The 22,293-nt window shown below is 40.9% G+C and overlaps 5 protein-coding genes across 8 annotated transcripts in view; 3 read left to right on the top strand and 2 right to left on the bottom strand.

The window, feature by feature from the left end:
* The window catches only part of ppp2r2ba (protein phosphatase 2, regulatory subunit B, beta a), a 43,350-nt gene extending 41,605 nt beyond the window's left edge, over positions 1-1,745 (bottom strand). Inside the window, exon 1 of the mRNA XM_069170808.1 lies at positions 1,372-1,745. Coding sequence (XP_069026909.1) covers positions 1,372-1,450 — 79 coding nt within the window. The 5' untranslated portion in view covers positions 1,451-1,745. The remainder of the gene's footprint in view (positions 1-1,371) is intronic.
* Positions 1,746-2,792: 1,047 nt separating this feature from the next.
* On the top strand, positions 2,793-6,223 carry rpl26 (ribosomal protein L26). Its single transcript, XM_069171431.1, has 4 exons — positions 2,793-2,880; positions 3,485-3,656; positions 3,750-3,890; positions 6,057-6,223. The coding sequence occupies exons 2-4, from the start codon at positions 3,489-3,491 to the stop codon at positions 6,183-6,185; spliced, it is 438 nt and encodes a 145-aa protein (XP_069027532.1). The 5' UTR covers positions 2,793-2,880; positions 3,485-3,488; the 3' UTR covers positions 6,186-6,223.
* Positions 6,224-8,446: 2,223 nt separating this feature from the next.
* On the top strand, positions 8,447-10,753 carry atp6v0e1 (ATPase H+ transporting V0 subunit e1). Of its 2 annotated transcripts, none has more exons than XM_069170910.1 (4): positions 8,447-8,688; positions 9,172-9,219; positions 10,145-10,268; positions 10,363-10,753. In XM_069170910.1, exons 1-3 carry the CDS (start codon positions 8,585-8,587, stop codon positions 10,236-10,238), a joined length of 246 nt encoding a protein of 81 aa, XP_069027011.1. In that variant the 5' UTR covers positions 8,447-8,584; the 3' UTR covers positions 10,239-10,268; positions 10,363-10,753. The 2 variants fall into 2 exon arrangements, with proteins under 2 accessions (XP_069027011.1, XP_069027010.1); XM_069170909.1 differs by having other exon boundaries at positions 8,450-8,688; positions 10,381-10,753.
* A 327-nt stretch (positions 10,754-11,080) lies between these two features.
* bnip1a (BCL2 interacting protein 1a) lies at positions 11,081-16,068 on the top strand. Of its 3 annotated transcripts, none has more exons than XM_069171546.1 (6): positions 11,081-11,183; positions 11,620-11,712; positions 11,792-11,883; positions 12,045-12,149; positions 12,313-12,431; positions 13,503-16,068. In XM_069171546.1, the coding sequence occupies exons 1-6, from the start codon at positions 11,103-11,105 to the stop codon at positions 13,697-13,699; spliced, it is 687 nt and encodes a 228-aa protein (XP_069027647.1). In that variant the 5' UTR covers positions 11,081-11,102; the 3' UTR covers positions 13,700-16,068. The 3 variants fall into 3 exon arrangements, with proteins under 3 accessions (XP_069027647.1, XP_069027648.1, XP_069027649.1); XM_069171547.1 differs by having other exon boundaries at positions 11,086-11,200; positions 11,630-11,712; XM_069171548.1 differs by lacking the exon at positions 11,081-11,183 and adding an exon at positions 11,212-11,364.
* A 645-nt stretch (positions 16,069-16,713) lies between these two features.
* nkx2.5 (NK2 homeobox 5) lies at positions 16,714-18,125 on the bottom strand. The gene is made up of 2 exons (XM_069171215.1): positions 17,772-18,125; positions 16,714-17,327 (listed from the first exon to the last, which is right to left on the bottom strand). The coding sequence occupies exons 1-2, from the start codon at positions 18,109-18,111 to the stop codon at positions 16,714-16,716; spliced, it is 954 nt and encodes a 317-aa protein (XP_069027316.1). The 5' UTR covers positions 18,112-18,125.
* Between the last annotated feature and the right edge of the window lie 4,168 nt (positions 18,126-22,293).

The raw sequence follows: 22,293 nt of genomic DNA, 5'->3' as shown, positions 1-22,293 counted from the left end.
TCATTGCAACAATGATGACTTTCATAAATCTTGGTCTCGTGCTGCTGTAATTTTCCAAGTGTAAATATTTCTTTGAATTTTTGTTGGTACATTTTACATTCACAAACTTAAAACTCTGTAGATTCATGACAAGTTTCATATTTCTTGCACCCTTAGAGCCATATCAGGAAACAAAAAAGTTTATATTTACTTTTCATTCAATTGCATTTCTATACTGCTTCGAAAGAGACATTTTCTACATGTTTTCTCAGAATGTAAAACCTGTATGTAATATTTGATAAATGCATCTGTACTCTTAAAATGTGTTTAAATGTTACATTTATTAATTCAATCACAAGAATTAAATTTAAAAGGCTAATCAAACAGGTAGTGGATAGTAGAAAACCAGCAGTAAAAGTTTGGACAAGGGAAAAGTAATGGATGTGATGGAGCATAACTGATTGAGTAAGTGACTGACATACGCTTCGATAGCTTGCATGTCTTTCGCTTCCTTTATTAATATATAGTTACAGTAGGCCTATATAGGTCAAGTCTACAGGCTGTGAAGGGACCTGGCTATGACCACCACATACTGTACTGTATCCTTCTTCCTGTGCCAGAGGGCTGAGGGCGCACAGGGAGGAGGGCAACCATGCAAAGCTAAATAATGCAATGCCTCAGTCTCCACATTATGACCTAGTAAATGTCTGGTTATACAAACACTCAGACCCACTTGGGCTGCGTCTGACAGCGCAATCAGCACGATGAATTGACCAGCCAGCATATGAAGTCAAGTGTTTACTGTCATGGGGAGTCCACTCAACATTTTAATTCCAGGCAACTCCAGGGGAATAAGTCTGTCTGGACTGGCTGCACCTATTACATGGGAAAGGTTAGCATTTTGAGAAGATCCCCTGCTCTGAATTGAGTGAATTAAGGCAGGTGTTGTCTGAGGGGCATCTGTGACTCTGTTAAAGGAACGAGAAGCAGGAATAAGGGGCGATGGGGGTAGGGTACTTGTCATGCAACTCCACAAACTGACTTTCTCTTCTTGGCATGCTGTAGGCCTGAGTGTTGACAGCATTAAAGGAAGCAAAATGAGTGAGACTACTCTTTCCATCAGACAGGCACACAATCACACACAGAGCGGATGACTGATTTCTGTCTTATGCATCAGAAATCCTTACGTCTGCCCCATATCTACATTTAAGAACGGCTTCAACAACTTCATGCACCGTGGCAAATCTGCAATGGGCTATGCAGGCTAGCACTGCAATTGGCCCGTCTAACTTCTGCACATGCATGTGTCAGGGAGCCTGAAAACATTCATGTCACACGCACAAAGTGAGCAACTCACAGACCCGTGAAAGCCCCCTCGGCGTCCCACCCTACCTTCGGTGTGGCAAGTGGAGGACAGGATGGTGCTCGGTGGGCGGAAGAGGTACGGGAGGTAACGGGAAAAACATTTCATCTTCTTCTCCGGTGCTTGCCGACGGATGAAGAGCGCTGCGTTGCGGGCTCCACATCCGCACTGCTGCCGCGACAGCCAGCCAGAGAGGATCCAGGGAGGTGCGGGAGGGGAGAGAGGCTCGATGTCCGCCGCGCAGGGGGGCTATGACAGCATCACTTTTCGCAGGCAGGCAGCAGGCTCCGGTACAACTGCACGCCCCCCGGGGAGCAAAACATCGCACGGTGTCAGAGCGCCTCCGCCTCCCTGTCGGTAGTTCACTCCGTGTATGTGGGCGAGTTGTTTGAGCAGGACAGGGGGTCGCTTCTGTCCTCACAGATGGGAGGTCAGTGTATGTGTGGTCTGCCGGTGTAAACACCCCCCCCCTCCCCTCCCCTCTCGTGTGTATGTCAGCTGATTTGCGTAAAAAGAGCCATTAAAGCGGATGATGATGTATATTAAGTTGTTCTGATGAAGTTCACGTCGGTTATGATTTCGATAGGATATTGAATATAACATTTTAAAAAGCTTCCCTAGAATTTGGATCGCATATTTTACAGGCTTTACTGATCATGTTCTGTTTTGTCCTATTGGTAAAGATAGTGGTAGAAAAGTTATGACAGCAGGTTCATGTGTGTGCTGAACAGAGGGCAGATTAATCATAAAACTTGTTTGATGAACAGTTTATCGATTAATTGGGTTTGGCGCCATCTTGTGGTGATATCTCATAATGATGGAAATCGAGTCAGGCTTTAGGCCTAATGTCGAAAAAAATAAAAAATAAATAAAAACGTTACAAATATGCATGTATGTATGTATGTATTTACTTTATTAATCCCCGAGGGGAAATTTTTTCGCTACAGCAGCATACAGAAGCAATAAGATAATAATAGAAATAATAGAGTATAATAATAGAAAAGCAATAAAATAGCAGTAAATAGCAGTAAAAAATATAAAATATAAAATGCACAGTATATACAGTACATTATATATCTATATATATTATATACAAACAAACCAAGAAACACAGTCAACATATATATAGATATATCTATCTATATATATATACAGTACAGTATATATATATATATATATATATATATTATACAAACAAACCAAGAAACACAGTCAAATATTTATTTTGTTTTGTAAGGATTGTACAAATTCGAACTCTATGAACTTTAACTTGCTGCAACAATGGAGAATAAAAAAATAAATAAACAAAAAGCCTTGAAAATAACCTCATCATATCGTATTCTATTACTCAAACCACACGCACAGATGTGAAATATGCAAATAAAAATCAAAGTACAGTATTTCATGTTTGCAGCGGCGTTTCTCTGCTTTTATATGCGCTTTCCCCGGAGATCTCGCGAGACTTGAGTGTGAACTAATGCCAGCGGAAGTACTTTGAGAGTCTCTTTTCCGCCGGCCATAGAGGAGCAGACGGCAGGGTAAGAATTCTGGCGGATATTTTCACCAAAGTTATCTCCATCCATCCTCCATATGATCTGTCTGCGTGTCCCTGTCCGAGTCCGAGCACCACTTAAACACCTGTACAATTCAAAGGAAGTCTGTATTGACCCCGTTTTGATAATAGATGATTAAATAAACGCGACCATCTTACGGTTCTCCCTCGAAGGTCCGGCAGCATCCGCATGTCTGCTACCGGTAGTGAAGCTGCTCGCGATCACTCGTCCCCGTCCTTTACAGTTAATGCGTTTTAATGTTTCGTCTGTAACTTGTTCAGTGATTTCACCGAGTTAATGTCGGAACAGAAAAACTACCACCTCGGTCTGTCCGCTGTATTATATGCTCGCTTCTTAGCGGGTTTAGCTTAGCATTCAGCTTTGAAGCCCTAACATGCCCGAGACAAAGTAGTGGACTTTTTAAAAGTCTCGGTCCAAGTCGGACACCGTGTCTCTCGTGTTTCCGGTGAGCTGGTTTGCAGGAGAAGTCAAATAAGTGGTGTGGACGTCTTCACGTGCTCGGTTGTTTTCCCCGTGGATCTATTGGTGGTGATTGTTAACCGGTTACTGCGCTGCTGTTTCCTTCCAGCATCATGAAGCTGAATCCATTTGTAACATCCTCCCGCCGTAAGAACCGCAAGAGGCATTTCAATGCCCCCTCACACATCAGGAGGAAGATCATGTCTTCCCCCTTGTCCAAGGAGCTCCGCCAGAAGTACAACGTGAGGTCCATGCCCATCCGCAAAGACGACGAAGTCCAGGTACTGTAGTTTGGGTGGTTACAGTTTTGTCATAATTAATATACTAAGTGTAAGTTTAGCTGCGTTTGTCTGACCTGCTCCTGTCAATAACAGGTTGTCCGTGGACACTACAAAGGCCAGCAGATCGGCAAAGTAGTGCAGGTCTACAGGAAGAAGTACGTCATCTACATCGAGCGTGTTCAGAGAGAGAAGGCCAACGGAACCACGGTCCATGTCGGCATCCACCCCAGCAAGGTGAGACACACCGGTAGATCCTCAATGTGGTAGATCCTCAATGTGGTACATCCTCACTGTGGTAGATCCTCAATGTGGTAGATCCTCAATGTGGTAGATCCTCACTGGTACATCCTCAATGTGGTAGATCCTCAATGTGGTACATCCTCACTGTGGTAGATCCTCACTGTGGTACATCCTCACTGGAAACAAGGCAGGTGTGAATGTGACTTGTCCAACAACAGTCACACATTGGTGGTCACATACTTCTGTTAAACTTAAAGTCAAGAGTTACATCTAAGACGTGGTCTTATTCCCTCTGGGCATCTTCTTGTAGTTAAGTGAAACTTGTCACACAATCTCTTAATTAGTGTCTAAAGCGATTAAATAATGTCCACATACCTGCTTTTCTTTTACTGTGCTCTTGAAGTCCAGAGAATTGTTGGTGTTGGTTTAAAAATGGTATGGCAGACCAGAAGAGTGGTGTTTCGTGTTCAGTGTCCTTTTGTCGTGTGCACCTGACAAGAGTTGTTACGCAGTTAAGTTTTAATTTCTTGTTAGCAGTTTGTGAGAGGTGTTGAATCCACTTTGAGGCTGTAGTCAGTACGTGTTGGATTGCGTTATGATGAAGTGTTTCTGATGTCCAAAATTGAACACGGATGTAAGAGAGGGTTTCTTTGAGGCTTACACGTTTTCTAAAACTGCAAGACGGTACATCTTGTACCATTAACCGTAGCCGCCACGATGTCATCATATAAACAAGGCGGGAGCCCTTTTCCCTCATTGCCTCATATTTTCCAAGTTCCCGCATCAAACCTGTGCAACTTCCCTATTGGACCTCTTAGTTGGCTTCCAAACGAGCTGGGAGAATATCTTAAATGTCGCTCACAGGTTTGCCTGAAGTCAGATTTCAGGTGAGCTCAGAGATACTTCCTTCTGACAGCGGAAGAATTTGGACACCGTCTCTAAAGTCTCAGTCTTTAACATGCAGCCGTCTGCACAGACACCCGCACTAGAAAAACAACAAATTACATTATTTTGGTTGAAGGGTTGTAGTTTAGTGCTGTATCCTTTTCTCATCTAAATATGTTAATAGGATCAAACCAAATTACAAATGTGTAGTTTAAAGCAGTCATTGAAACTACTAAAGGCTTGACATGGCCTATTTTGTTTAGCCTTATGATTTAATGTTGTTGCATGTCTTTAGTAGACGACTAGTAGAGGTGGTTTTACTGAATCTGTCTTAATTGGATGTCCTGACAGTTGTTTGACATCTATTGAGCTCTTGCGTTGGCTTTGCTGCCCCAAACACGACGGGCCAACTTACACTAGTATAAGGACTCGAGAAACATTTTATGTACCATCACATGGTACTGGAAAAAGCAGCAAAACTTAATAAATTACAAGCTGGAGCAGGGTTGATATTTCTAGTTTGAAAGTGACTTACACAATTAATCAAGATAGTTGCTGAATATTTTTGTCAATAATTGTTGCAGCTCCAATAACATTTTCTTGTGTTCAGTCATCTGGTACACTAAGCAGGTGTTATTTGTGTTCCTGTAGCTCAGGTAGTGTTGTGTGTAAGATCTTAGTGACGGTCACTGAGGTGGGATTGATAATTCGACATGGTCATTATGCTGTGGGTTTTTTTTTTTTTCAGTGCTTTTGATCCTGCCAATGGAGATTGGACTCAAGCTAGTCGGCCATATTCACGTTTTGACATTTCGTAGCAGAAAAAGACAGATGTAATAGCAGTGAGGGTTTTCATTCAGTTTTAGTGCAGTAAGACGTACTGTTGAATCAGCTTGTGACCTGGAATTGGCTCATCGACATGGAATGCAGCCATGACTATTAATTACACCTCCACTTTCTTGCTAAATCAGCAGGAAAGCACGGGTGGCTTTGTTTATTTTGCATTTGTAAAAGACTGTTTTGAAGATTTAGATAGCAGTGGGTTATTTTTCAACAGACAACAAACTGCATATTTTGTACACTGCTGTGAAATCAGTGCACAGAACGAGCGTATTAACCAGCTTTCTGGTTGTAATCTCATCTGTTTTGGAAACGCTGGCTGTGTAATCGATGTTCGGTTGCCAGAATTTCAGTTCTGGCTTATTTCTACCACTGTGTTAAAATTGTGTCATTTTCTTAGTTTGTTGACCAAGCCAATATTTTTGTCATCCTCAGGTGGTCATCACCAGGCTAAAGCTGGACAAGGACCGCAAGAAGATCCTGGAGCGTAAGGCCAAGTCTCGCGCTGACGGAAAGGAGAAGGGCAAATACAAGGAGGAGACAATTGAGAAGATGCAGGAGTGAAAATAATCTTTTGCTATCAATAAATTGTGTAAATGGAATCTCACGTTGTCTGTCATGTTGTATAGATTACAAACTTTCTTATAGGGTCAGGAATGTATTTAAAACATGGATGCTTGATTTGAGGTACTCGAAAACAAACTTATATGCAACATCACCTGTCATAAAATATAGTTACAGATCTGGAAGAGAAATCACAAACGTACTCGATGAATGTGCTGGATTTGCCAAATTGTTTAGGAAAGTTGTGAAATTTGAATATCCTATCACACCAGCGGGATGTCACCCTCTTTAGCAAATTATACATTTGGATACTGATTTTGTCAATTTACCATTTGCATGCTACAAAGTAGAGATGTACGAGTCCTGGTGTGTAAAAAAACATGTCCTCTGATCCTTGAAAATAAAGGGAACACTTGAACAACACATCCTAGATCTCAATGAATGAAATATTCCTGTTGAAAATCTTTATTCATTACAAAGTGGAATATGTTGAGAACAAAATAACATAAGAATGATCAATGGAAATCAAACTCATTATCCCATGGAGGTCTGGATTCAGAATCATACTCAAAATAAAAGTGGAAAAATCAGATCACAGGCTGATCCAACTTCTGTGGAAACTCCTGAAGACAAGTCCAGATGAGTCTCAGTAGTGTGTGTGGTCTCCACGTGTCTGTATCACTCCCTACAGCGCCTGGCCATGCTCCTGATGAGACCACTGATGTTCTCCTGAGGGATCTCCTCCCAGACCTGGATCAAAGCATCAGTCAACTCCTGGACAGTGTGGTGGACGGAACGAGACACGAGGCCGGTACACCAGGAGACGAGGGGGACGTAGGAGGACAACAACCCAGCAGCGGGACCGCTATCTGCTCCTTTGTGCAAGGAGGAACAGGAGGAGTGCTGCCCGAGCCCGACAAAATGACCTCCAGCAGGCCACTAATGTGCATGTTTCTGCTCAAACTGTCAGAAACAGACTCCATGAGGGTGGTACGAGGGCCCGACGTCCACAAGTGGGACCCGTGCTTACAGCCCAACACCGTGCGGGGCGATCGGCATTTGCCAGAGAACACCAAGATTGGCAGCTTCTCCATCGGTGCCCTGTGCTCTTCACGGTGGGTCAGCGACGGTCTGGGGAGGCATTTCTTTGGAGGGCCGCACAGCCCTCCGTGTGCTAGCCAGAGGTACCCTGACTGCCATTAGGTACCAGGATGAGATCCTCAGACCCATTGAAGACCATATGCTGGTGCAGTGGGCCCTGGGTTCCTTCTGATGCGTGACGATGCTCGGCCTCATGTGTCTGGAGTGTGTCAGCAGTTCCTGCATGATGAAGGCATCGATGCTACGGACCGGCCCGCCCGTTCCCCAGACCTGAATCCAATCCAGCACGTCTGGGACATCGTGTCTCGTTCCGTCCACCGACGCCACGTCCACCGCAGACTGTCCAGGAGTTGACTGATGCTTTGATCCAGGTCTGGGAGGAGATTCCTCAGGAGAACATCCGTGGTCTCATCAGGAGCATGGCCAGGCGCTGTAGGGAGTGATACAGACACGTGGAGACCACACACACTACTGAGACTCATCTGGACTTGTCTTCAGGAGTTTCCACAGAAGTTGGATCAGCCTGTGATCTGATTTTTCCACTTTTATTTTGAGTATGATTCTGAATCCAGACCTCCATGGGATAATGATTTTGATTTCCATTGATCATTCTTATGTTATTTTGTTCTCAACACATTCCACTTTGTAATGAATAAAGATTTTCAACAGGAATATTTCATTCATTGAGATCTAGGATGTGTTGTTCAAGTGTTCCCTTTATTTTTTTTTTGAGCAGTGTATATCAGAACATACACAATATATACAAAAATATTGCTGACATTTTAAGATTTTGGGGTCTACATTAACCATCTTCCAAGCGCTCTTAAACATATTTAAAATACATCTTACATTTCAAGCAGAAGTAAATCAGAAAGTGGAGCCCGGCGTTGCTTGGATGTTCTGTAATATTGCAAAATGACCAGTAGGTGTCGCAATATCCCCATAAAAGATACTCTGAGAGACAAACGTAGACACGTAAAGTGTTCAGGCAGAGTTACTCAAGTTTAAGTTACTTTTCTAAGAAAAATTGAAACAATCCCAATATTTTGCGACCAAATTTCCCAAATTTTTCAACCTGTTAAACTATTTAAAATAGCGCACGTCTCCTCAGAAAGAAAGGCCCTCCACTTCCTCTTCGGTGGTCATGTGATACGTGCTGCCTCTTGCGTCGTCGGCTGCTCCGTGGTGTGTGGCAGCTGGACGGTACTTAAAAGTTGTCTCAAGTCAAAAGTTTGTCGCTGTTTTTGGATTATTTTGTTGTTGTTGTGGTTTTCGACAAAAACAAAACAAACCCAGACATGGCGGAGCTGGCGTTTACGATCACCATCTCCGTGATGACCCTGTTTTGGGGTATTATTGGCGGAGTGGTGCCGTGGTTTATCCCCAAAGGACCCAACAGAGGGTGAGTTTGTTAGCTTCACTTTTAGCCCTCAGCTGGCTTTAGTTAGTCACGTTATTGCTTTGTTTTTGTCCCATGCTGTCCACCTTGTCCTCATTTGATACCAGCTGATGCTCGGTGCGTAAGTTGAAGTTGACTTGTTAACAAGTTTGTAAACGTCGCTGGTGAAGAAGTTTAAACGCGGTGAACTAACGTCGCTCAGTCACAGTTTGGTTGAAGCTGATTTGACCTTTTTTTTTTTTCTTTTTTTTTTACTGTGTGAAGGAAGTATTTTTGCCGGAGTGGCTCAGTTTTTTTGTATTTAGATACAAGACTCAAACATATTCCGCTTCTGAAAAAAAAACATGACGGTAATAATGCAACTTCCTGTATTTGTGTGTTTGTCACTCGCATCACGAGATCGAGCTGACCGGCACGACATTATGTGAATGAAGTTTATTTGATGTCGAGTATCTCTTCTTTTAATATTTCCTCCTCTTCCCACAGAGTGATCGTCACGATGCTGGTGTTAACCGCAATCTGCTGCTACCTCTTGTAAGTATGATCATCCTGATCTCTCAGCATTGTGTCGTCATACTTACACACACACCTACAACACCACATGTGTGCAGGTGAGTGGAGGGTCAAACAGAATCAGGTCTGGGATATAAAAAGACGAAACGAATAGTGTGTTAAAACTAACATTTCCACAAGTGGTCGTTCATTGGTAATGCTGAGCCTGAGGATGGATTTCTTTGTTTCAGTGACTCCATATTCATTTGTGTACACTACTGTCATAATACAACCAAGCCTCTTGATGGAGATAGTATTTCTATGATAAATTATTTACAGTCACAGTTTGTGTGCAGCTGGTGTTATGTTGCGTACAGGTGGGCAAAAGAGGGCAGTAGAGACAAAGGAGTGTTACAGCCAACCACAGTGGTTTGCCGAAGGGCCGCAGTGTTGCAGTGAAATGTTGGTGTGTGGAGTCAAAATTATGTTTTACTACAGAATAGAAAAGGACTCACATCACTGAGCTTTGAGGGATTGATCAACTATTTTTTTTAAATAATTGGATCTTTTTGAGTTATTATTTCTTATAGATTAAATTATCTTATTCCTTGTTAAATGTGGATATTCCCTGATTGCTATAGTCCTCCATGATTATAAACTGAATATATTTTGTTTGTGGACTGTCGGTCTGGACACAACAAGAAATGGCAGGCTGCACCTTTAGCTTTGGGTAACACTGGAGGCCATTTTACACCTTTTTTTTCTCACGGACTGAACAGCTAATCCATGAATGGAGAAAGTAATCAACATCTTAATCAATAATCCCGAAAAATAATTATTTGTATATTTTCCAAAGTCAGTTCAAAGTGCTTAACATAAAAACAAAAAAGCTCAAAAGTGACCGTGAAAATAATGATTTGCAGCCCTCTTGCTTTATTAACACATGAATATCTTTCCTGTCCATCAGCTGGCTGATAGCAATTCTGGCCCAGCTGAACCCACTGATGGGGCCTTCCCTATCCACTGATGTCATCTGGTACCTCAACTATCACTGGCCTTAATCTGTCCTTCCAGGACTCCTGAACTTGCAGGTAAACTTCTCCCTCTAAAAGAGGAAAGCATCTTATCAATCCTGTATCTACCTGCAGCTAATTTTTATGTCACTTTGTTAAGTTTCCTCTAAAGTTTTGTGTTGTATTGTAGTTTCTCTCAGCAGCGGAAGACCTGCCACTGCTGAATACCAGTGGATGTTTGCAACTGCCAAGATCATTTCCTCTGAATCGCCTGATAACTCTGATCCCTGCGTGATTATTGAGTGCTGTCCACATTAGTGCCTTGTGCAATGCGATTCCCAAAGGACTAAGGTCTCACTGGATGTGCTTTACTTTCAATTAAAACAACCTTCACTTGTTGTTGGGTTTATATATGATGTACATTGTGTTTAATGTTGTTCTTAATATGAATGATGTTTAATGAAATAGTTGTGAAATAGTGTTTGATGTATTTTTTTTTTGTCTGTTTATGTTGGTAACGGATGTAATCCATTCAATAAGTAATAAACTAATTATCAACTCCATTGGTCCATAACTTTTGTATTTTGTTCTGACTAATTTATGAACCCATGGCCTTTGCCAGAAGTGTAATAATATATTATCCTAGTAAATAACGTCATATGTTTGTCATTGCTGAATGTAAACGAAATACACATTTAGTTTTTTGATATATTTAGCTGTCACATTATGTTCTTCTTTTTTTTTTTTTTGTCGTCTCCAAAGTTCCTTTTTTGTTTTTTTGTTTTTCATAGACTTTATATTTAATGTATTACGTATCATCTCGAAATGCGTCATGTCGTGCGGGTGACGTCATCAGTCGAAGTTCAGAACCGGCTTCCTGCGTTCCGTAGTTTCAGTTGATACGTTGGCAACATGGCGTCCTCAGACGTCAACGTCCGAATATGTGAACAAGAAATACTGAAATATGACTTGGAAATTAAGGCTCTCATCCAGGTGCGAATGTTTCTTTGGTAAGACGACTCGGTGCTGCGTTAGGACACGCTGGTTCTCGGGCCTGTCACGGCAGGGGATCGTGTGTTTTTACCCCGCTACCCTGTGCGACATGGAGTCGGTGTTTGGCAGCGACCGTTGGAGCTGAAGTGATGGAGAGTTTCTATTTGAGTGGAAATTTATGGTGAATTATGTAAAAAAAAAAACAAAAAAAAAAACAAGTTATCGATGTCTATTCCGGTTTCTTAATTGTAACATTTTGTTCTCGTCTCATTGGAAATTAAATATCTTTCTCACAAAGTGATTGACGTGCTGTAGTTGGTCGTTAAGGGCTTTGTGTAGAAAGAGATTGATTTTATATTTGTATACTTGATTTGACACTGAAGAGAAGTCACGGTGGTCAAAATATGATCTCTCTTACTAAATCCTGTCTCACCAGGATATCACAGAGTGCACAGGTCCTCAAGGCAAGCTGACAGAAATAAACGCAGACGTGAAAAAGAGCTTTCACAACCTGCGGTTACGAATTCAGGTGAGAAATGTGATTTAATCTCAGTTTAAGGCTTTAAGTACGACTTGTTTGTGGTAAAACAGTTTTGCCTTTGTGTTAGGACTTGGAGCAGACGGCAATGGAGCAGGACAAAGAGTCAGACAAGCAAGCTTTGATCAGGCAGGTCGAGGGACACAGAAAACAGATGCTGAGGTAAAGTCTCTGAGAATAAATGACATTACCATAACATCCTCATTTCCGTGTTACTTTTTCTGCCTCAACCTGTTGGGAGATGCATTTGGAAATGTGACCTGCTTGACCATGCTTACTTCATTTTTAATGCTATTGTATTCCCGTGTTTGTATGTTTTGCAGTAACCAGACAGCCTGGAGGAAAGCAAACCTGGCCAGCAAGCTGTCCATCGACAAAATGGAAAAACAGGCACTTCTGAATGGAGCCGATTGTGCTGTGAGAGAGCGGTGAGCAGGTGGTGTGTCATACATTTTACAGACAGTCAGACATCAGCCTTATCTTTCGAATATCGTGTTCAGAAGAATGCATTGTTTTAGCATCTTTCCAGTCCTTTTATACGAGACCTTGGTTTGCTTGAGCACAGGTCTCTGTCTCTCTCTTTTAAATCAGGAAGATGACCAAGGAGGGCCTATCACAGACAAACAGTGACATTACAGAGAATCTTATGAGTATCAGCCGGATGATGGCGCAGCAAGTTCAGCAGAGTGAAGAGTCCATAACGTCACTAGGTCTGTGAAGGAAACACCTGTTATCAAGAAATGTGTTCCTAAGAAACCTGTTTATACTGTTTGTCATATGCTCAATCAATCCCTCCAGGAGGGTTTTTGTGAATGTTGTAATCAAAGATGTTTGATTTTTGCAGCAGCAGCTTTTCTCGGAAATTTGTGAACTTTGGGTCATTTACGTTTTAAACAGTAAAGTTAGAGGAATTGGTGCTTTATTTGAACTGTTGTTCACTGTGATCGTAAGCCAAGGCCTACTGCACATCACAGAAATATGTGGAAATATTTTAGTTCTCATCTTTTTTATTTTCATTTCTGAATTTAAAGAACCATGGGCTCAAAGTTACAAAACATCTCAAGACTAAATAGTCTGTGACTGCAATATAGACTACATAGGCTCCATCTGTGAAAATAAGTGCTTTAAGTATTTAACTATTCGACACAGTGTAAGCACGAAAACAAAAGGCAATCTTACAGCTGACAGGCTGCATGAACTTAACAAGTACTGTGTGATTAGACATGCAGGGAAGCACGACCAGTTCGCTTGACAAAACCACATTTCCTATAAACTCTGTCGTTCCAGTATTGCCATTTTTTTCTCATTCACGTAGCATTTTGTTTGTTTTGATGGTGAGAGCAGAGGTTGAGGAACCTTGTTGACTGTCGATGAGGAGTTATTCTTAATAAAGGGAGTTTTGTCTGGAAAGGCTTTCTGTGTGCCGCAGTGTCTTCTGCAGAGTTTGTATTAAGAGCATTTATTGCAGTGAAATCTCAGAAAATTTGCGAAATTGCAAGCTCTCACAGATGTTGCAAAGGTTGGTTGAATTTGCAAGATTTCCCGCACGGACTTCTAAATACTTCCAATATTACTGTTAACGGTTAGGTTGAACAGGTTTGATTCACATTTAAAAGGCATCGAAAGGTGGCGGCTTCTGTTTGTTGACTGAACGTAATTCAACTTTAACAGTATTTTTAGTTGGACTGTTGCAGTGCCCATTGTCTGAAAATGATTATCCATTTATATTAATAATGAAAGAAGGGCTTTGTGTTGAAAACTTTTTTCTCTTCTGCTCCAAGCAACTTCCTCGAGAACAATCCAGGAGACGAATGAGGAGTTTAAGACCATGACGGGGACCATTCAGCTCGGGAGAAAACTCATCACCAAGTACAACCGCAGGGAGCTCACTGATAAACTGCTCATCTTCCTGGCGCTGGCGCTCTTCCTCGCCACAGTTCTCTACATCCTCAAGAAGAGACTGTTCCCCTTCCTGTAGACCAGGTACCTTTTGAGGAGCTCTCACATAACCACATACAGTACGTTCCATAGTCAACGCAAATGATTTAAACTGCTCTGTTTGAGCTGCGTCTCATGTTACACACATTACAAATGAATGTCTGCTCAGTGGAATGTGGACTGCAGTCTTGACTAAACCGTGATGCTGCTGAGGTTGAAATATTGTCAGCAAAGAGGGAGATAAACCTGCACACCCGTAGCTACAAGCAATGTTTAATTTGTTGACAAGATTTCATTTGTTTAATTTCACCCATGTAGAATACACAAGAAAAGCTTAGTGACACTGATGAGATTTACTCCTGCATAAACGTAGCAACAGTTATGTGGTCATATTAGTGTGGATGCAGCCTACGTATCAAAAGTTGCTCCCGAATCATTAGGGAATTTTCAATAATAGATGTAATTGTAGCAGTTTGGTTGTTGCCATAATACTATCAAACTTTGGTACTCAACCCTACATGTGACACAAAAATAAGTTCTGAGAGGACTTTTTTTTTTTTTTTAGATGCCTAAAATAATTCCGAAAAATAATAGAAAGAGAGTTTTAGGAAAATTTGATCATTACAAACAAGAGACACCCTTTATTAGCAGGTCTGTTATTAAACATTATTATAGCACAACACTGTTAATTGCTGTTATTCAATAGCAGTATGAAATGACACCCTACTAAGGACATGTAGCTTTGGGAACAATAGGACTGAACATGTATGTGTAACAGGGTGACCAAACCATTTTTCATCATCACTGTGCAAATGAACTTCAAACTTTTTGTGTAAATTCTATTTATAGCAAAATAACTGTATAATTACTGTAAGGTCTAATTTATAACTGCATAATAATTACTTACTGCTATTTTTGGGGAATAGAATATTAGAATGCTTTTGAACATCACTCTCAGTTTGTGTGTCAGTAGCTGGACAGCACTTGGTGTGCATGCACTTCAAATAATCCCCATGTTTTATTCAGTTGGCATGCAAACCAAAGAAAAAACAACTTTATTAAGTGTGAGTCGGGTCAGCACACTCTGCTCCTTCTCCGCTTGCGTAAGCTTCGGCTTCTGGCGCTGCAGCTGAGCAGAAAAGCTCAGAAAAGGAGTAGCAGTGTTCACACTGACCGAGATGGAGCCGCATGCATCCCTGCCTTTCTTCAGATAAGACCCGGAAAAGCAGATTATTCCAACCCGTTTCCCTCTCCCTTTCCAGTGTAGGTGGAGGGCGAGGGGGGATATTTTTAGGGCTGTGTGGCGCTGTTATCTGACGTTGCCTTTTCAACACCACGGAGGAGAGGGTGGCCAGAGAAGCTACATGACCTTGCTACCCTTTCTGCAATTGCCTGGCATTGCCATTCTGTTTAATACATGTAATTGTCAGTATTTAGTATTAATAAACACAAAAGCTTCTGGCTTGGTATTTAAAATGTGTCTGAAATGTGGATTTGTGCCTTGCTTGTTGTTTAAAGTAAGATAGCAGCCAACAGAATACGTGTGGAGAGACCTGAGAGATGGCCTAAGCATCTCTTACTCATGTAAAGTGGAGGCAGTTGGGCAGAGCCAGCCTGTTCATATAACTGCATACTTAGACGAGGCCTTGGGCTCTCTGTCAAGCAAATTGGACTATTCTTGCATATAGCACTGAGATACTGTCAATCAAGTGTTTGGGTTTGTATCTGGACAAGTGGACTGCTGTCTCGGGAAGCATACGCAGCACCAAGCCAGCGGTGTAAACACGTGAACCAGACGGCTAACAGGCATCTCAGCAACTACACATTCATTGTAGTATGTTAAACTATCACATACAACAATTTAGTTAAATATTTGAACTAAACTTAGTCTTTTAAAATGTTCAAACTCAACAGCAAGACAGAGAAGGGTTTAGAAAGGTAATCTACAGTAGTCAGGGCTACTGTCCAAAAATGGTTCAATATCTTGGTCCAGGTTGCACCTTGAATTTGTCCCCATGTTAAAAGGTTGGTCACCTTCGAGGTAGCTTTTGACCAATTATTTGTGTGGAGAAATGTCTTCTTCACACAATTAAATTAATGTAAATAATCATTTGAATACTGAAAAAAAAATTGTTTCAGCATTTCCTTATTACAACCCAATTTTCAACAGTTAATACGGGTCAAGGTCATGGCGAGCAGCCATCTCTCTTCACTTACAGCCTTCTCTGTCCCAGCAACCTTTAAACACATGTACAGAGAGTACAGCAGGTTGTAAAAAGTGTAAACTTTTAACAACCTTTTAACCTTGTTTAAGTACATTGAAGGAAGCTTCCTAATAGCCACTTGAACATTTTAACCAGACACAAAGCATGTGAGGGTTGTACAGATGTTACTTGCTCCAGTATGTGACCCACCAAGCATGGATTTATATATATATATATATATATATATATATATATATATATATATATATATATTTATTTATTTATTTATTTTTTGATATAATTACAGTTCATTCTGACATACTATTTACATACTGTGGTCTTCTAAGTTTTTTGAATGTTATCTATTTAGTTTGTTTTTAACAATTTAGAAATGTATAACAGAGCTTAACTATTATTATTATCATTATTATTATTATTATTATTATTATTATAGACTATTTTTTTATAGTTTGTTATAATTACAGTTGTCCCAAATGAAAATCTGAGTTTTGAAGGAAAAATATTTAAATAAAATATAGTAAAAAGAAATATAAATTGGCCCGGTAAATTTAAAATTCAGAGTAACATTTAAAGAACTGTGTTTGCAACTTGTTTATTTTTGCTTAACTTACATGTGTTGAAAATAAATGAAAATGTTGGCTATTCAGACAAAAAATGGTGCTGAAAACGAAAAGTAATGCATTAAATATAAGAGAAGGTACACAAACTCCGCAACGTTTTGACATTTAAAATGCATGCAGTCATAAAATCCCGTTAAAGATAATTAGTAGTATTTGTCTTTCTTTTTTTTGGGGGGGGGGGGGGTCGGGGGGGCCTTATTGTCCCTTGTTCACCATGTCCTAATGCCGTGTAATGAAGACACCCCATTACTGGAGGAAAAGGTGCTCTGGACATTATTCAGGTCTCCGACCCCAAAGTTCATGTAATTCCCGTTGTTGGAAGGTGCCTGCATAGTCTGCATTGTGGCCGCGGGGTAGTTGCATGCATAGTTTGTGTTGCAGCCGGGGCTGCTGTAGTTGCTGAAAGCCGGATAGTTGTTGTAAGTGAAGTGGTTGATGTGACCCATACTGTAGGACGGGTTGTAGGTGGCTGTGTCTGCCGCGAGACAAGGCTTTCCATCCCGCACCAGCACCGGCACCGACACCCTCCTGGGTGGCGGCAGGGACACCATCTCCAGGCTCTGGTCCTGCCTCTGCCGCTTGCACTTGTACCTCCGGTTCTGGAACCAGATCTTGACCTGGGTCGGGGTGAGTTTGAGCACCCCGGACAGGTGGTCTCTCTCCGGGGCGGACAGGTACCGCTGCTGCTTGAAGCGGCGCTCCAGCTCATACACCTGCGCCTGGGAGAAGAGGACCCGTGGCTTCCTGCGCCTCCGGGTCTTGGGTCGGTCCGGATCCTCGGGCTTCATGTCCTCCACAGGTTCGGCCGGAACACTGAACTCCTCTGATTAAACCAAACAAGTAAATTATAACAGAAAGTCTTTATTTTCATTTATTTGAGCTTTTAACTCCAAATAATTATTGCTGTGGTTGGTGCAGTTCTCTTGGCCTTTCATGATGTGAGCTTTTAAAAATTGACACAATTTACGCACATCACATGAGTTATGACTTCATGTGGAACCTGTGTATTATTGGCACAGATTTAATTTTTTTTTTTTTTTTTTTTTTTTTTTAATTTTCAGAAATCCAGCATGCCGACGAACTCAAACTTTTGTGTTTGTTTAAACTTAAAGTTTCAAGGCCTTTGTCCAGTAAATCTGCTTTTTGTATCGATGCTTATTTCTTTAGTGGATTTGTTTTTTGGAGCATCCGTTGCGTTTTTGACAAGTCAAACCATGTAGGCCTCATTTTGTATACATGCCTACAAAATTAAATCTCTTCTTCTCACCTTTTCTTCGTTTCCCCTCAAAGGCGTCTGATTTCCCATCCTTATCCAAATCCATTTCTAGGAGGGATTTGCCATAAAAGGTAGAAGCAAAGTTGAGCCCGTTGCCTCTGGCGGCTTTGGAGTCGTGGACGTCTTCTCCAAACAGCGTGACGGTGGCGGACATATCCCGGAGAGGCTCCTGCTTTAGGCGGGCCAGCATGCAGGTGGAGGACGTCGGCGTGGCGCAGCAGTTCATGCGCGAAGAGACGTCCAGAGAAGACACCAGAACGTCATGAGTCTGCTCCAAGTTTAATATATCCTTTACAGAGAAGGGAGTGGACGTGCTGGGGCTGAGAAACATTGCCAAGAACTAAAAAAAAAAAAAAAAAAAAAAACTATTAATCTGTCATATGGAAGCAACAAAAAGACGTCAACAACCCCCCTTCCCTTCCTGGTATTTACTGGATGTAAGTATTAGTTTGGTATACCTGACTGATCTTGAGTGAAGTGTGCATTTTGAATGTCAACTCTGTCTCCAAACGTTTTCCTCGGCCTCCCTCTCTTCTCGGTGACGCAAGGAGGAGGAGGGAGAGGGGAGCCAGTGGGACCCTGAGCCACTGGTACTCCCACTCAATGACGTGTAGTGATGTCTGGGACATGTTAGGCCTGATGTTGTAGGCATAAGATTATCAGTTTATTTACCGCAAATATACACCCTAATAGGCCTTATTATTCTCTAAATAAAGTAAATTAGATTGTTAAAAGTGTTTTTCTTAAATCATTATTCCCTCCTCATACAAACGTTGTTATGCTTTGGTTTAGGGTAGCATTCATATATAAACTTGATAAATTAAATGAAACTGACTTGTTGGATAGTTTTTAGTATTGCAGTTTGTCATTACGCACAATGCAATCGCATTTCAAGTTCTAGCCCTCCATTTAGACGGATGTTTACACAAGTTTTCAAGTACGAGCCTAAGAGAAATAATTTATCTAACGGGCTACATAAAGATTTTACAGCAACTAAAAAGCCAAATATGATTTTTACCGAGAGGAATTAAGGTGTTTGAATGTGTCTGATCGTGTGTGTGTGTGTGTGTGTGTGTGTGTGCGTGTGCGTGCGTGTGTTTGGGGTGTCTACCCGTCCCTTATTAGAGAGGAAACAGAGCAGACAAGCGTCGAGAAAGAGGGGAGCACACAACAGGTTGGGTCCCTGAACACGGAACCTGAAACCAGGAGTGTCACACTGCTGTCTGCCTCCAAGAGAATCTGGAGCCGCTGTCTGCCTTATCGGGACGTGATAACAGATGACAACAAATCTGCACACACACGCTCCCACCCACGCCGCAGGCCATGTTATCCTTAGGAAGTGTCATGTGTGACACATTTTTTTGTTACGCAATAAAATAGTCCAAATTTATTGCGCCGAGGTTTATAATTTTTCTTCCAGGTGCGTTTAAATCTAAATTCAGATGTAGCCTGTTAGCTTGTAGCACACAGGCCAATGAGATGACATCCATTCAGCATAGGATCAGTAATTTGTAAAAAAAAAAAAATGATAACGTTTGATATCAGTATGGCAGCACTAAAATGGAAACAACTGGGTAATGACGCATAACCTCCGTGCGTTTCCCCTCGCACCGTTGGCCCTAAACCTGCTATTAATGCCTGTGGAGACGGTCACAGGAGACAGACAGTATTATCGTTTGTTTTATCTTCAGCGTTGAGCGCAGCCACGGGGTAAATGGGTCCCCCTGTCTCCGACTCAGAGATTGTGTTTATAGTTTTAAAGACTTTATGTGCGCCTCACGAGCTGATGAATGGTCGTAAAATCTTTCTTCGGCGCAGTGAGCGTCAACACTGGCCCGGCTCTGCCTGTAATAATTGGCGAAATAAAGTAAACGCACAGTGGGGAAACACAAGACAAGAGAACATGTCTTCATCATGATTGATGTCCACTGGCCTCGCGCAGTTTTGATGTAGGATTTTCTCCATGTTCTGTTATTAATGTCAAAAAGAAATTCAAAGAAACGGGCCGTATGAACTGCATCCAAAATTAAATGGAAGCCTACTGGACACTAACTTATTCTGTCAACTGTAAATTGAACATGACAGGTCTGGCATGTGTTTCATATCCCTAATGCTCCGTCCTGCAGCCCTGCGCTCTCCTTTGACCCGTCTTTCTGCAGCACATCTCCAACTCAGATAAAGCTGCAGATAAGGTTGCTTAAAAACTTCCGCTGCACGAACGTGTGGGTATTTTTAAGGGTTGTACGGAGTCAGGAGCCTCACTGTGTCTGAGTCCGTGTGTGTGTGTGTGTGTGTGTGTGTGTGTGTGTCAGACAGAAGGAGGGGGTTGGTGGCGGAGACGCCGCACTATTGTCTGTCCCGGAGGCCTTCGGGTGATTTAGATTTACTGACTGTTCGATGATTTGACTAATTAAGATAAAACAGCCTCTTTATAATCCGGTTAAGAATGACATAACACACATTTTATACTTTCCCAACGAAATAGATTGTAGATTATCTTTATTGTTCAAAATGTCCAAACGTTTCCGAGGTGGACAAATTAGGCCGAGCGATATCAATCAATAAATTAATTACCGCTTTTAAAACTTCTTATGTGCAATTATGAGTTGTTTAACGTTAAAGTATCATTCTGAAGAATGGCCTTCGTTGAATTATGGATGCTTTAACTGCATGTTAACTTATTTTTCCTTTCGTTGGCGTTAGTTATATATCTGCATAATGTTTTTTTTAATGAATTATGTATGCTATATTTGATCATTTAGTCTGTAATAAAATAGAGACAGATAAATATATGTACTGAGAGAAAAGCGGAGGTCTAAGTATGAAGAAATGTTCAAGTAAGGTAAATGCCTCAAAATGTTATTATAGAACAATGTGAGCACACAGTTACTTTCAGTCCTTGATTTTGTTGAAAAGAATATTTAAAAAAAAAAACATAGGCAACATAGGGCCAATAATCCAGTGATTAAATTATAAGGATAATATTGACAGCTTTATTCAAGAATTCTGATATAAGTGCAGAAAATATGTCAATATTTTAATTGAAATTAACATGCAAGAACATATCAAGACATTTTTAGGATATACACACAAGAGATACACAACTTGTGCGTGCCTATAAACACATGTACACAATATCTATTTTTATTGTTTAACTTCTTTTATGCACATATACATACAGACAAAAATGTTATACTGTGCAAAACTATTTTGCACTTCAGGTGTTTAGGTTATGATCAAGGAGGCGTCTGATTTCAGTCCGAGTCTCTGATAAATTCAGTCTGCAGCATGACAATGATCCCAAAAATACAGTCAAAAAGAAAATAGCTTCAGTAACAGCGACAGCATAGATGTCATGGCCCCCACAGGGCCCCGGGGCCAACAGCAGGGAGTCAGTCTGATTCTACATGAAGAGACAGAAGACACTTAGAGAGCCTAAATCCGTCGAACCGTGACAAGTTCCCCAATGCTTAGACCAGCATAGCTGCTGAGTACCTTTAAAATGTATGCTCAAGTGATTTCAACAGAACTGGTGCTGTTTTACAGGGGAAATTAAATAGTGATTTGATTTATTATTTCTTTTCTTTTTTGTTTACTACACTTTGTATTAAGGTAATTGACAAAGAGAATCTATTCATTTCATTATTTTTCTAAACATTCTCACTTTGCTTTTAGTGCCTGAAGCCTTTGCACAGTATATAGAAATCCAACACAGACACATACATGAGAAAAACTTTTGTATTATTTTCTGCAAAAGAGGAAAGAGGAAAATGAGTTTGAGAAGTTAGACATTATTATTATTTTGTTTTTAATGTAGAAGCCGGTGCAGTCTGAAAGGTCTGTTGGAGGATCTCACAACCCCAGTTCATACACAGTTATGAGATGTATGATGTTCTACTCTAATCTACTTTGGCAATCACTAAAATCATTGATGTGCTTTATTCTTTTGGATATACCCGTCTGGTGGCTGCTGTTTGATGAGAGGTTTTCTTTCAAAGAAAAGTACAGTAGACAGTAAATAACACTGTTTTAGTGTTTCTAATTCTACAGATCATTAAGGCTACTTTAGAAAGTTTTAAAAGACAAGTTTCCCCAATTATATTTCAGTCTATTAAAAAAAAAAAAAAAATGACATCAGACAGACTTTTTAGACATAAAAATGTTCTGCTAAATGCAATGGCTTTCAAAAATAACATCTTACTCCACAAAGTTCTAATGCCTTCAAAAGAAGAACTTTATGAGAAGATTATTTTCAACAAACATCCATTAATGTCTCAAACGGTAATGCAGACTTGTGGACTGGTAAAATGCTTTAGATTTTTTATTTTTTTTTATGCTCTAGGGTCAAAAATAAAAACTATGCTGAAATTCAGCATCCATAACAAATACAATATAAATATCCCATTCTAAAATAGTCTTTTTAAAAGTAAATTCAAAACGCCTACCTTTGCTCTGAGAGTAAATTATTGGAATAAGTACACAATTTGCAGGATGTACATTTTATTTCCTGTAC

This window comes from Embiotoca jacksoni, unplaced genomic scaffold, assembly GCF_022577435.1.
Source record: "Embiotoca jacksoni isolate LCO1_2020_lvr unplaced genomic scaffold, fEmbJac1.0.p SCAF_5, whole genome shotgun sequence".
NCBI lineage: Eukaryota > Metazoa > Chordata > Actinopteri > Embiotocidae > Embiotoca > Embiotoca jacksoni.
The sequence above is the reverse complement of the archived record's forward strand: the minus strand, read 5'-3'. Positions and strand labels throughout refer to the sequence as shown.

Bases quoted from the DNA above. Each gene is read 5' to 3' on its own strand.
- rpl26 (XM_069171431.1), top strand. From the start codon at position 3,489: ATGAAGCTGAATCCATTTGTAACATCCTCCCGCCGTAAGAACCGCAAG. The intron at 3,657-3,749 runs GTACTGTAGTTT...TGTCAATAACAG, and splicing joins GCAAAGACGACGAAGTCCAG to GTTGTCCGTGGACACTACAA. The intron at 3,891-6,056 runs GTGAGACACACC...TGTCATCCTCAG, and splicing joins TCGGCATCCACCCCAGCAAG to GTGGTCATCACCAGGCTAAA.
- atp6v0e1 (XM_069170910.1), top strand. From the start codon at position 8,585: ATGGCGGAGCTGGCGTTTACGATCACCATCTCCGTGATGACCCTGTTT. The intron at 8,689-9,171 runs GTGAGTTTGTTA...CTCTTCCCACAG, and splicing joins CCCAAAGGACCCAACAGAGG to AGTGATCGTCACGATGCTGG. The intron at 9,220-10,144 runs GTAAGTATGATC...CCTGTCCATCAG, and splicing joins GCAATCTGCTGCTACCTCTT to CTGGCTGATAGCAATTCTGG.
- bnip1a (XM_069171546.1), top strand. From the start codon at position 11,103: ATGGCGTCCTCAGACGTCAACGTCCGAATATGTGAACAAGAAATACTG. The intron at 11,184-11,619 runs GTGCGAATGTTT...CTGTCTCACCAG, and splicing joins AAATTAAGGCTCTCATCCAG to GATATCACAGAGTGCACAGG. The intron at 11,713-11,791 runs GTGAGAAATGTG...CCTTTGTGTTAG, and splicing joins ACCTGCGGTTACGAATTCAG to GACTTGGAGCAGACGGCAAT.
- nkx2.5 (XM_069171215.1), bottom strand. From the start codon at position 18,111: ATGTTTCTCAGCCCCAGCACGTCCACTCCCTTCTCTGTAAAGGATATA. The intron at 17,328-17,771 runs GTGAGAAGAAGA...TGGTTTAATCAG, and splicing joins TGAGGGGAAACGAAGAAAAG to AGGAGTTCAGTGTTCCGGCC.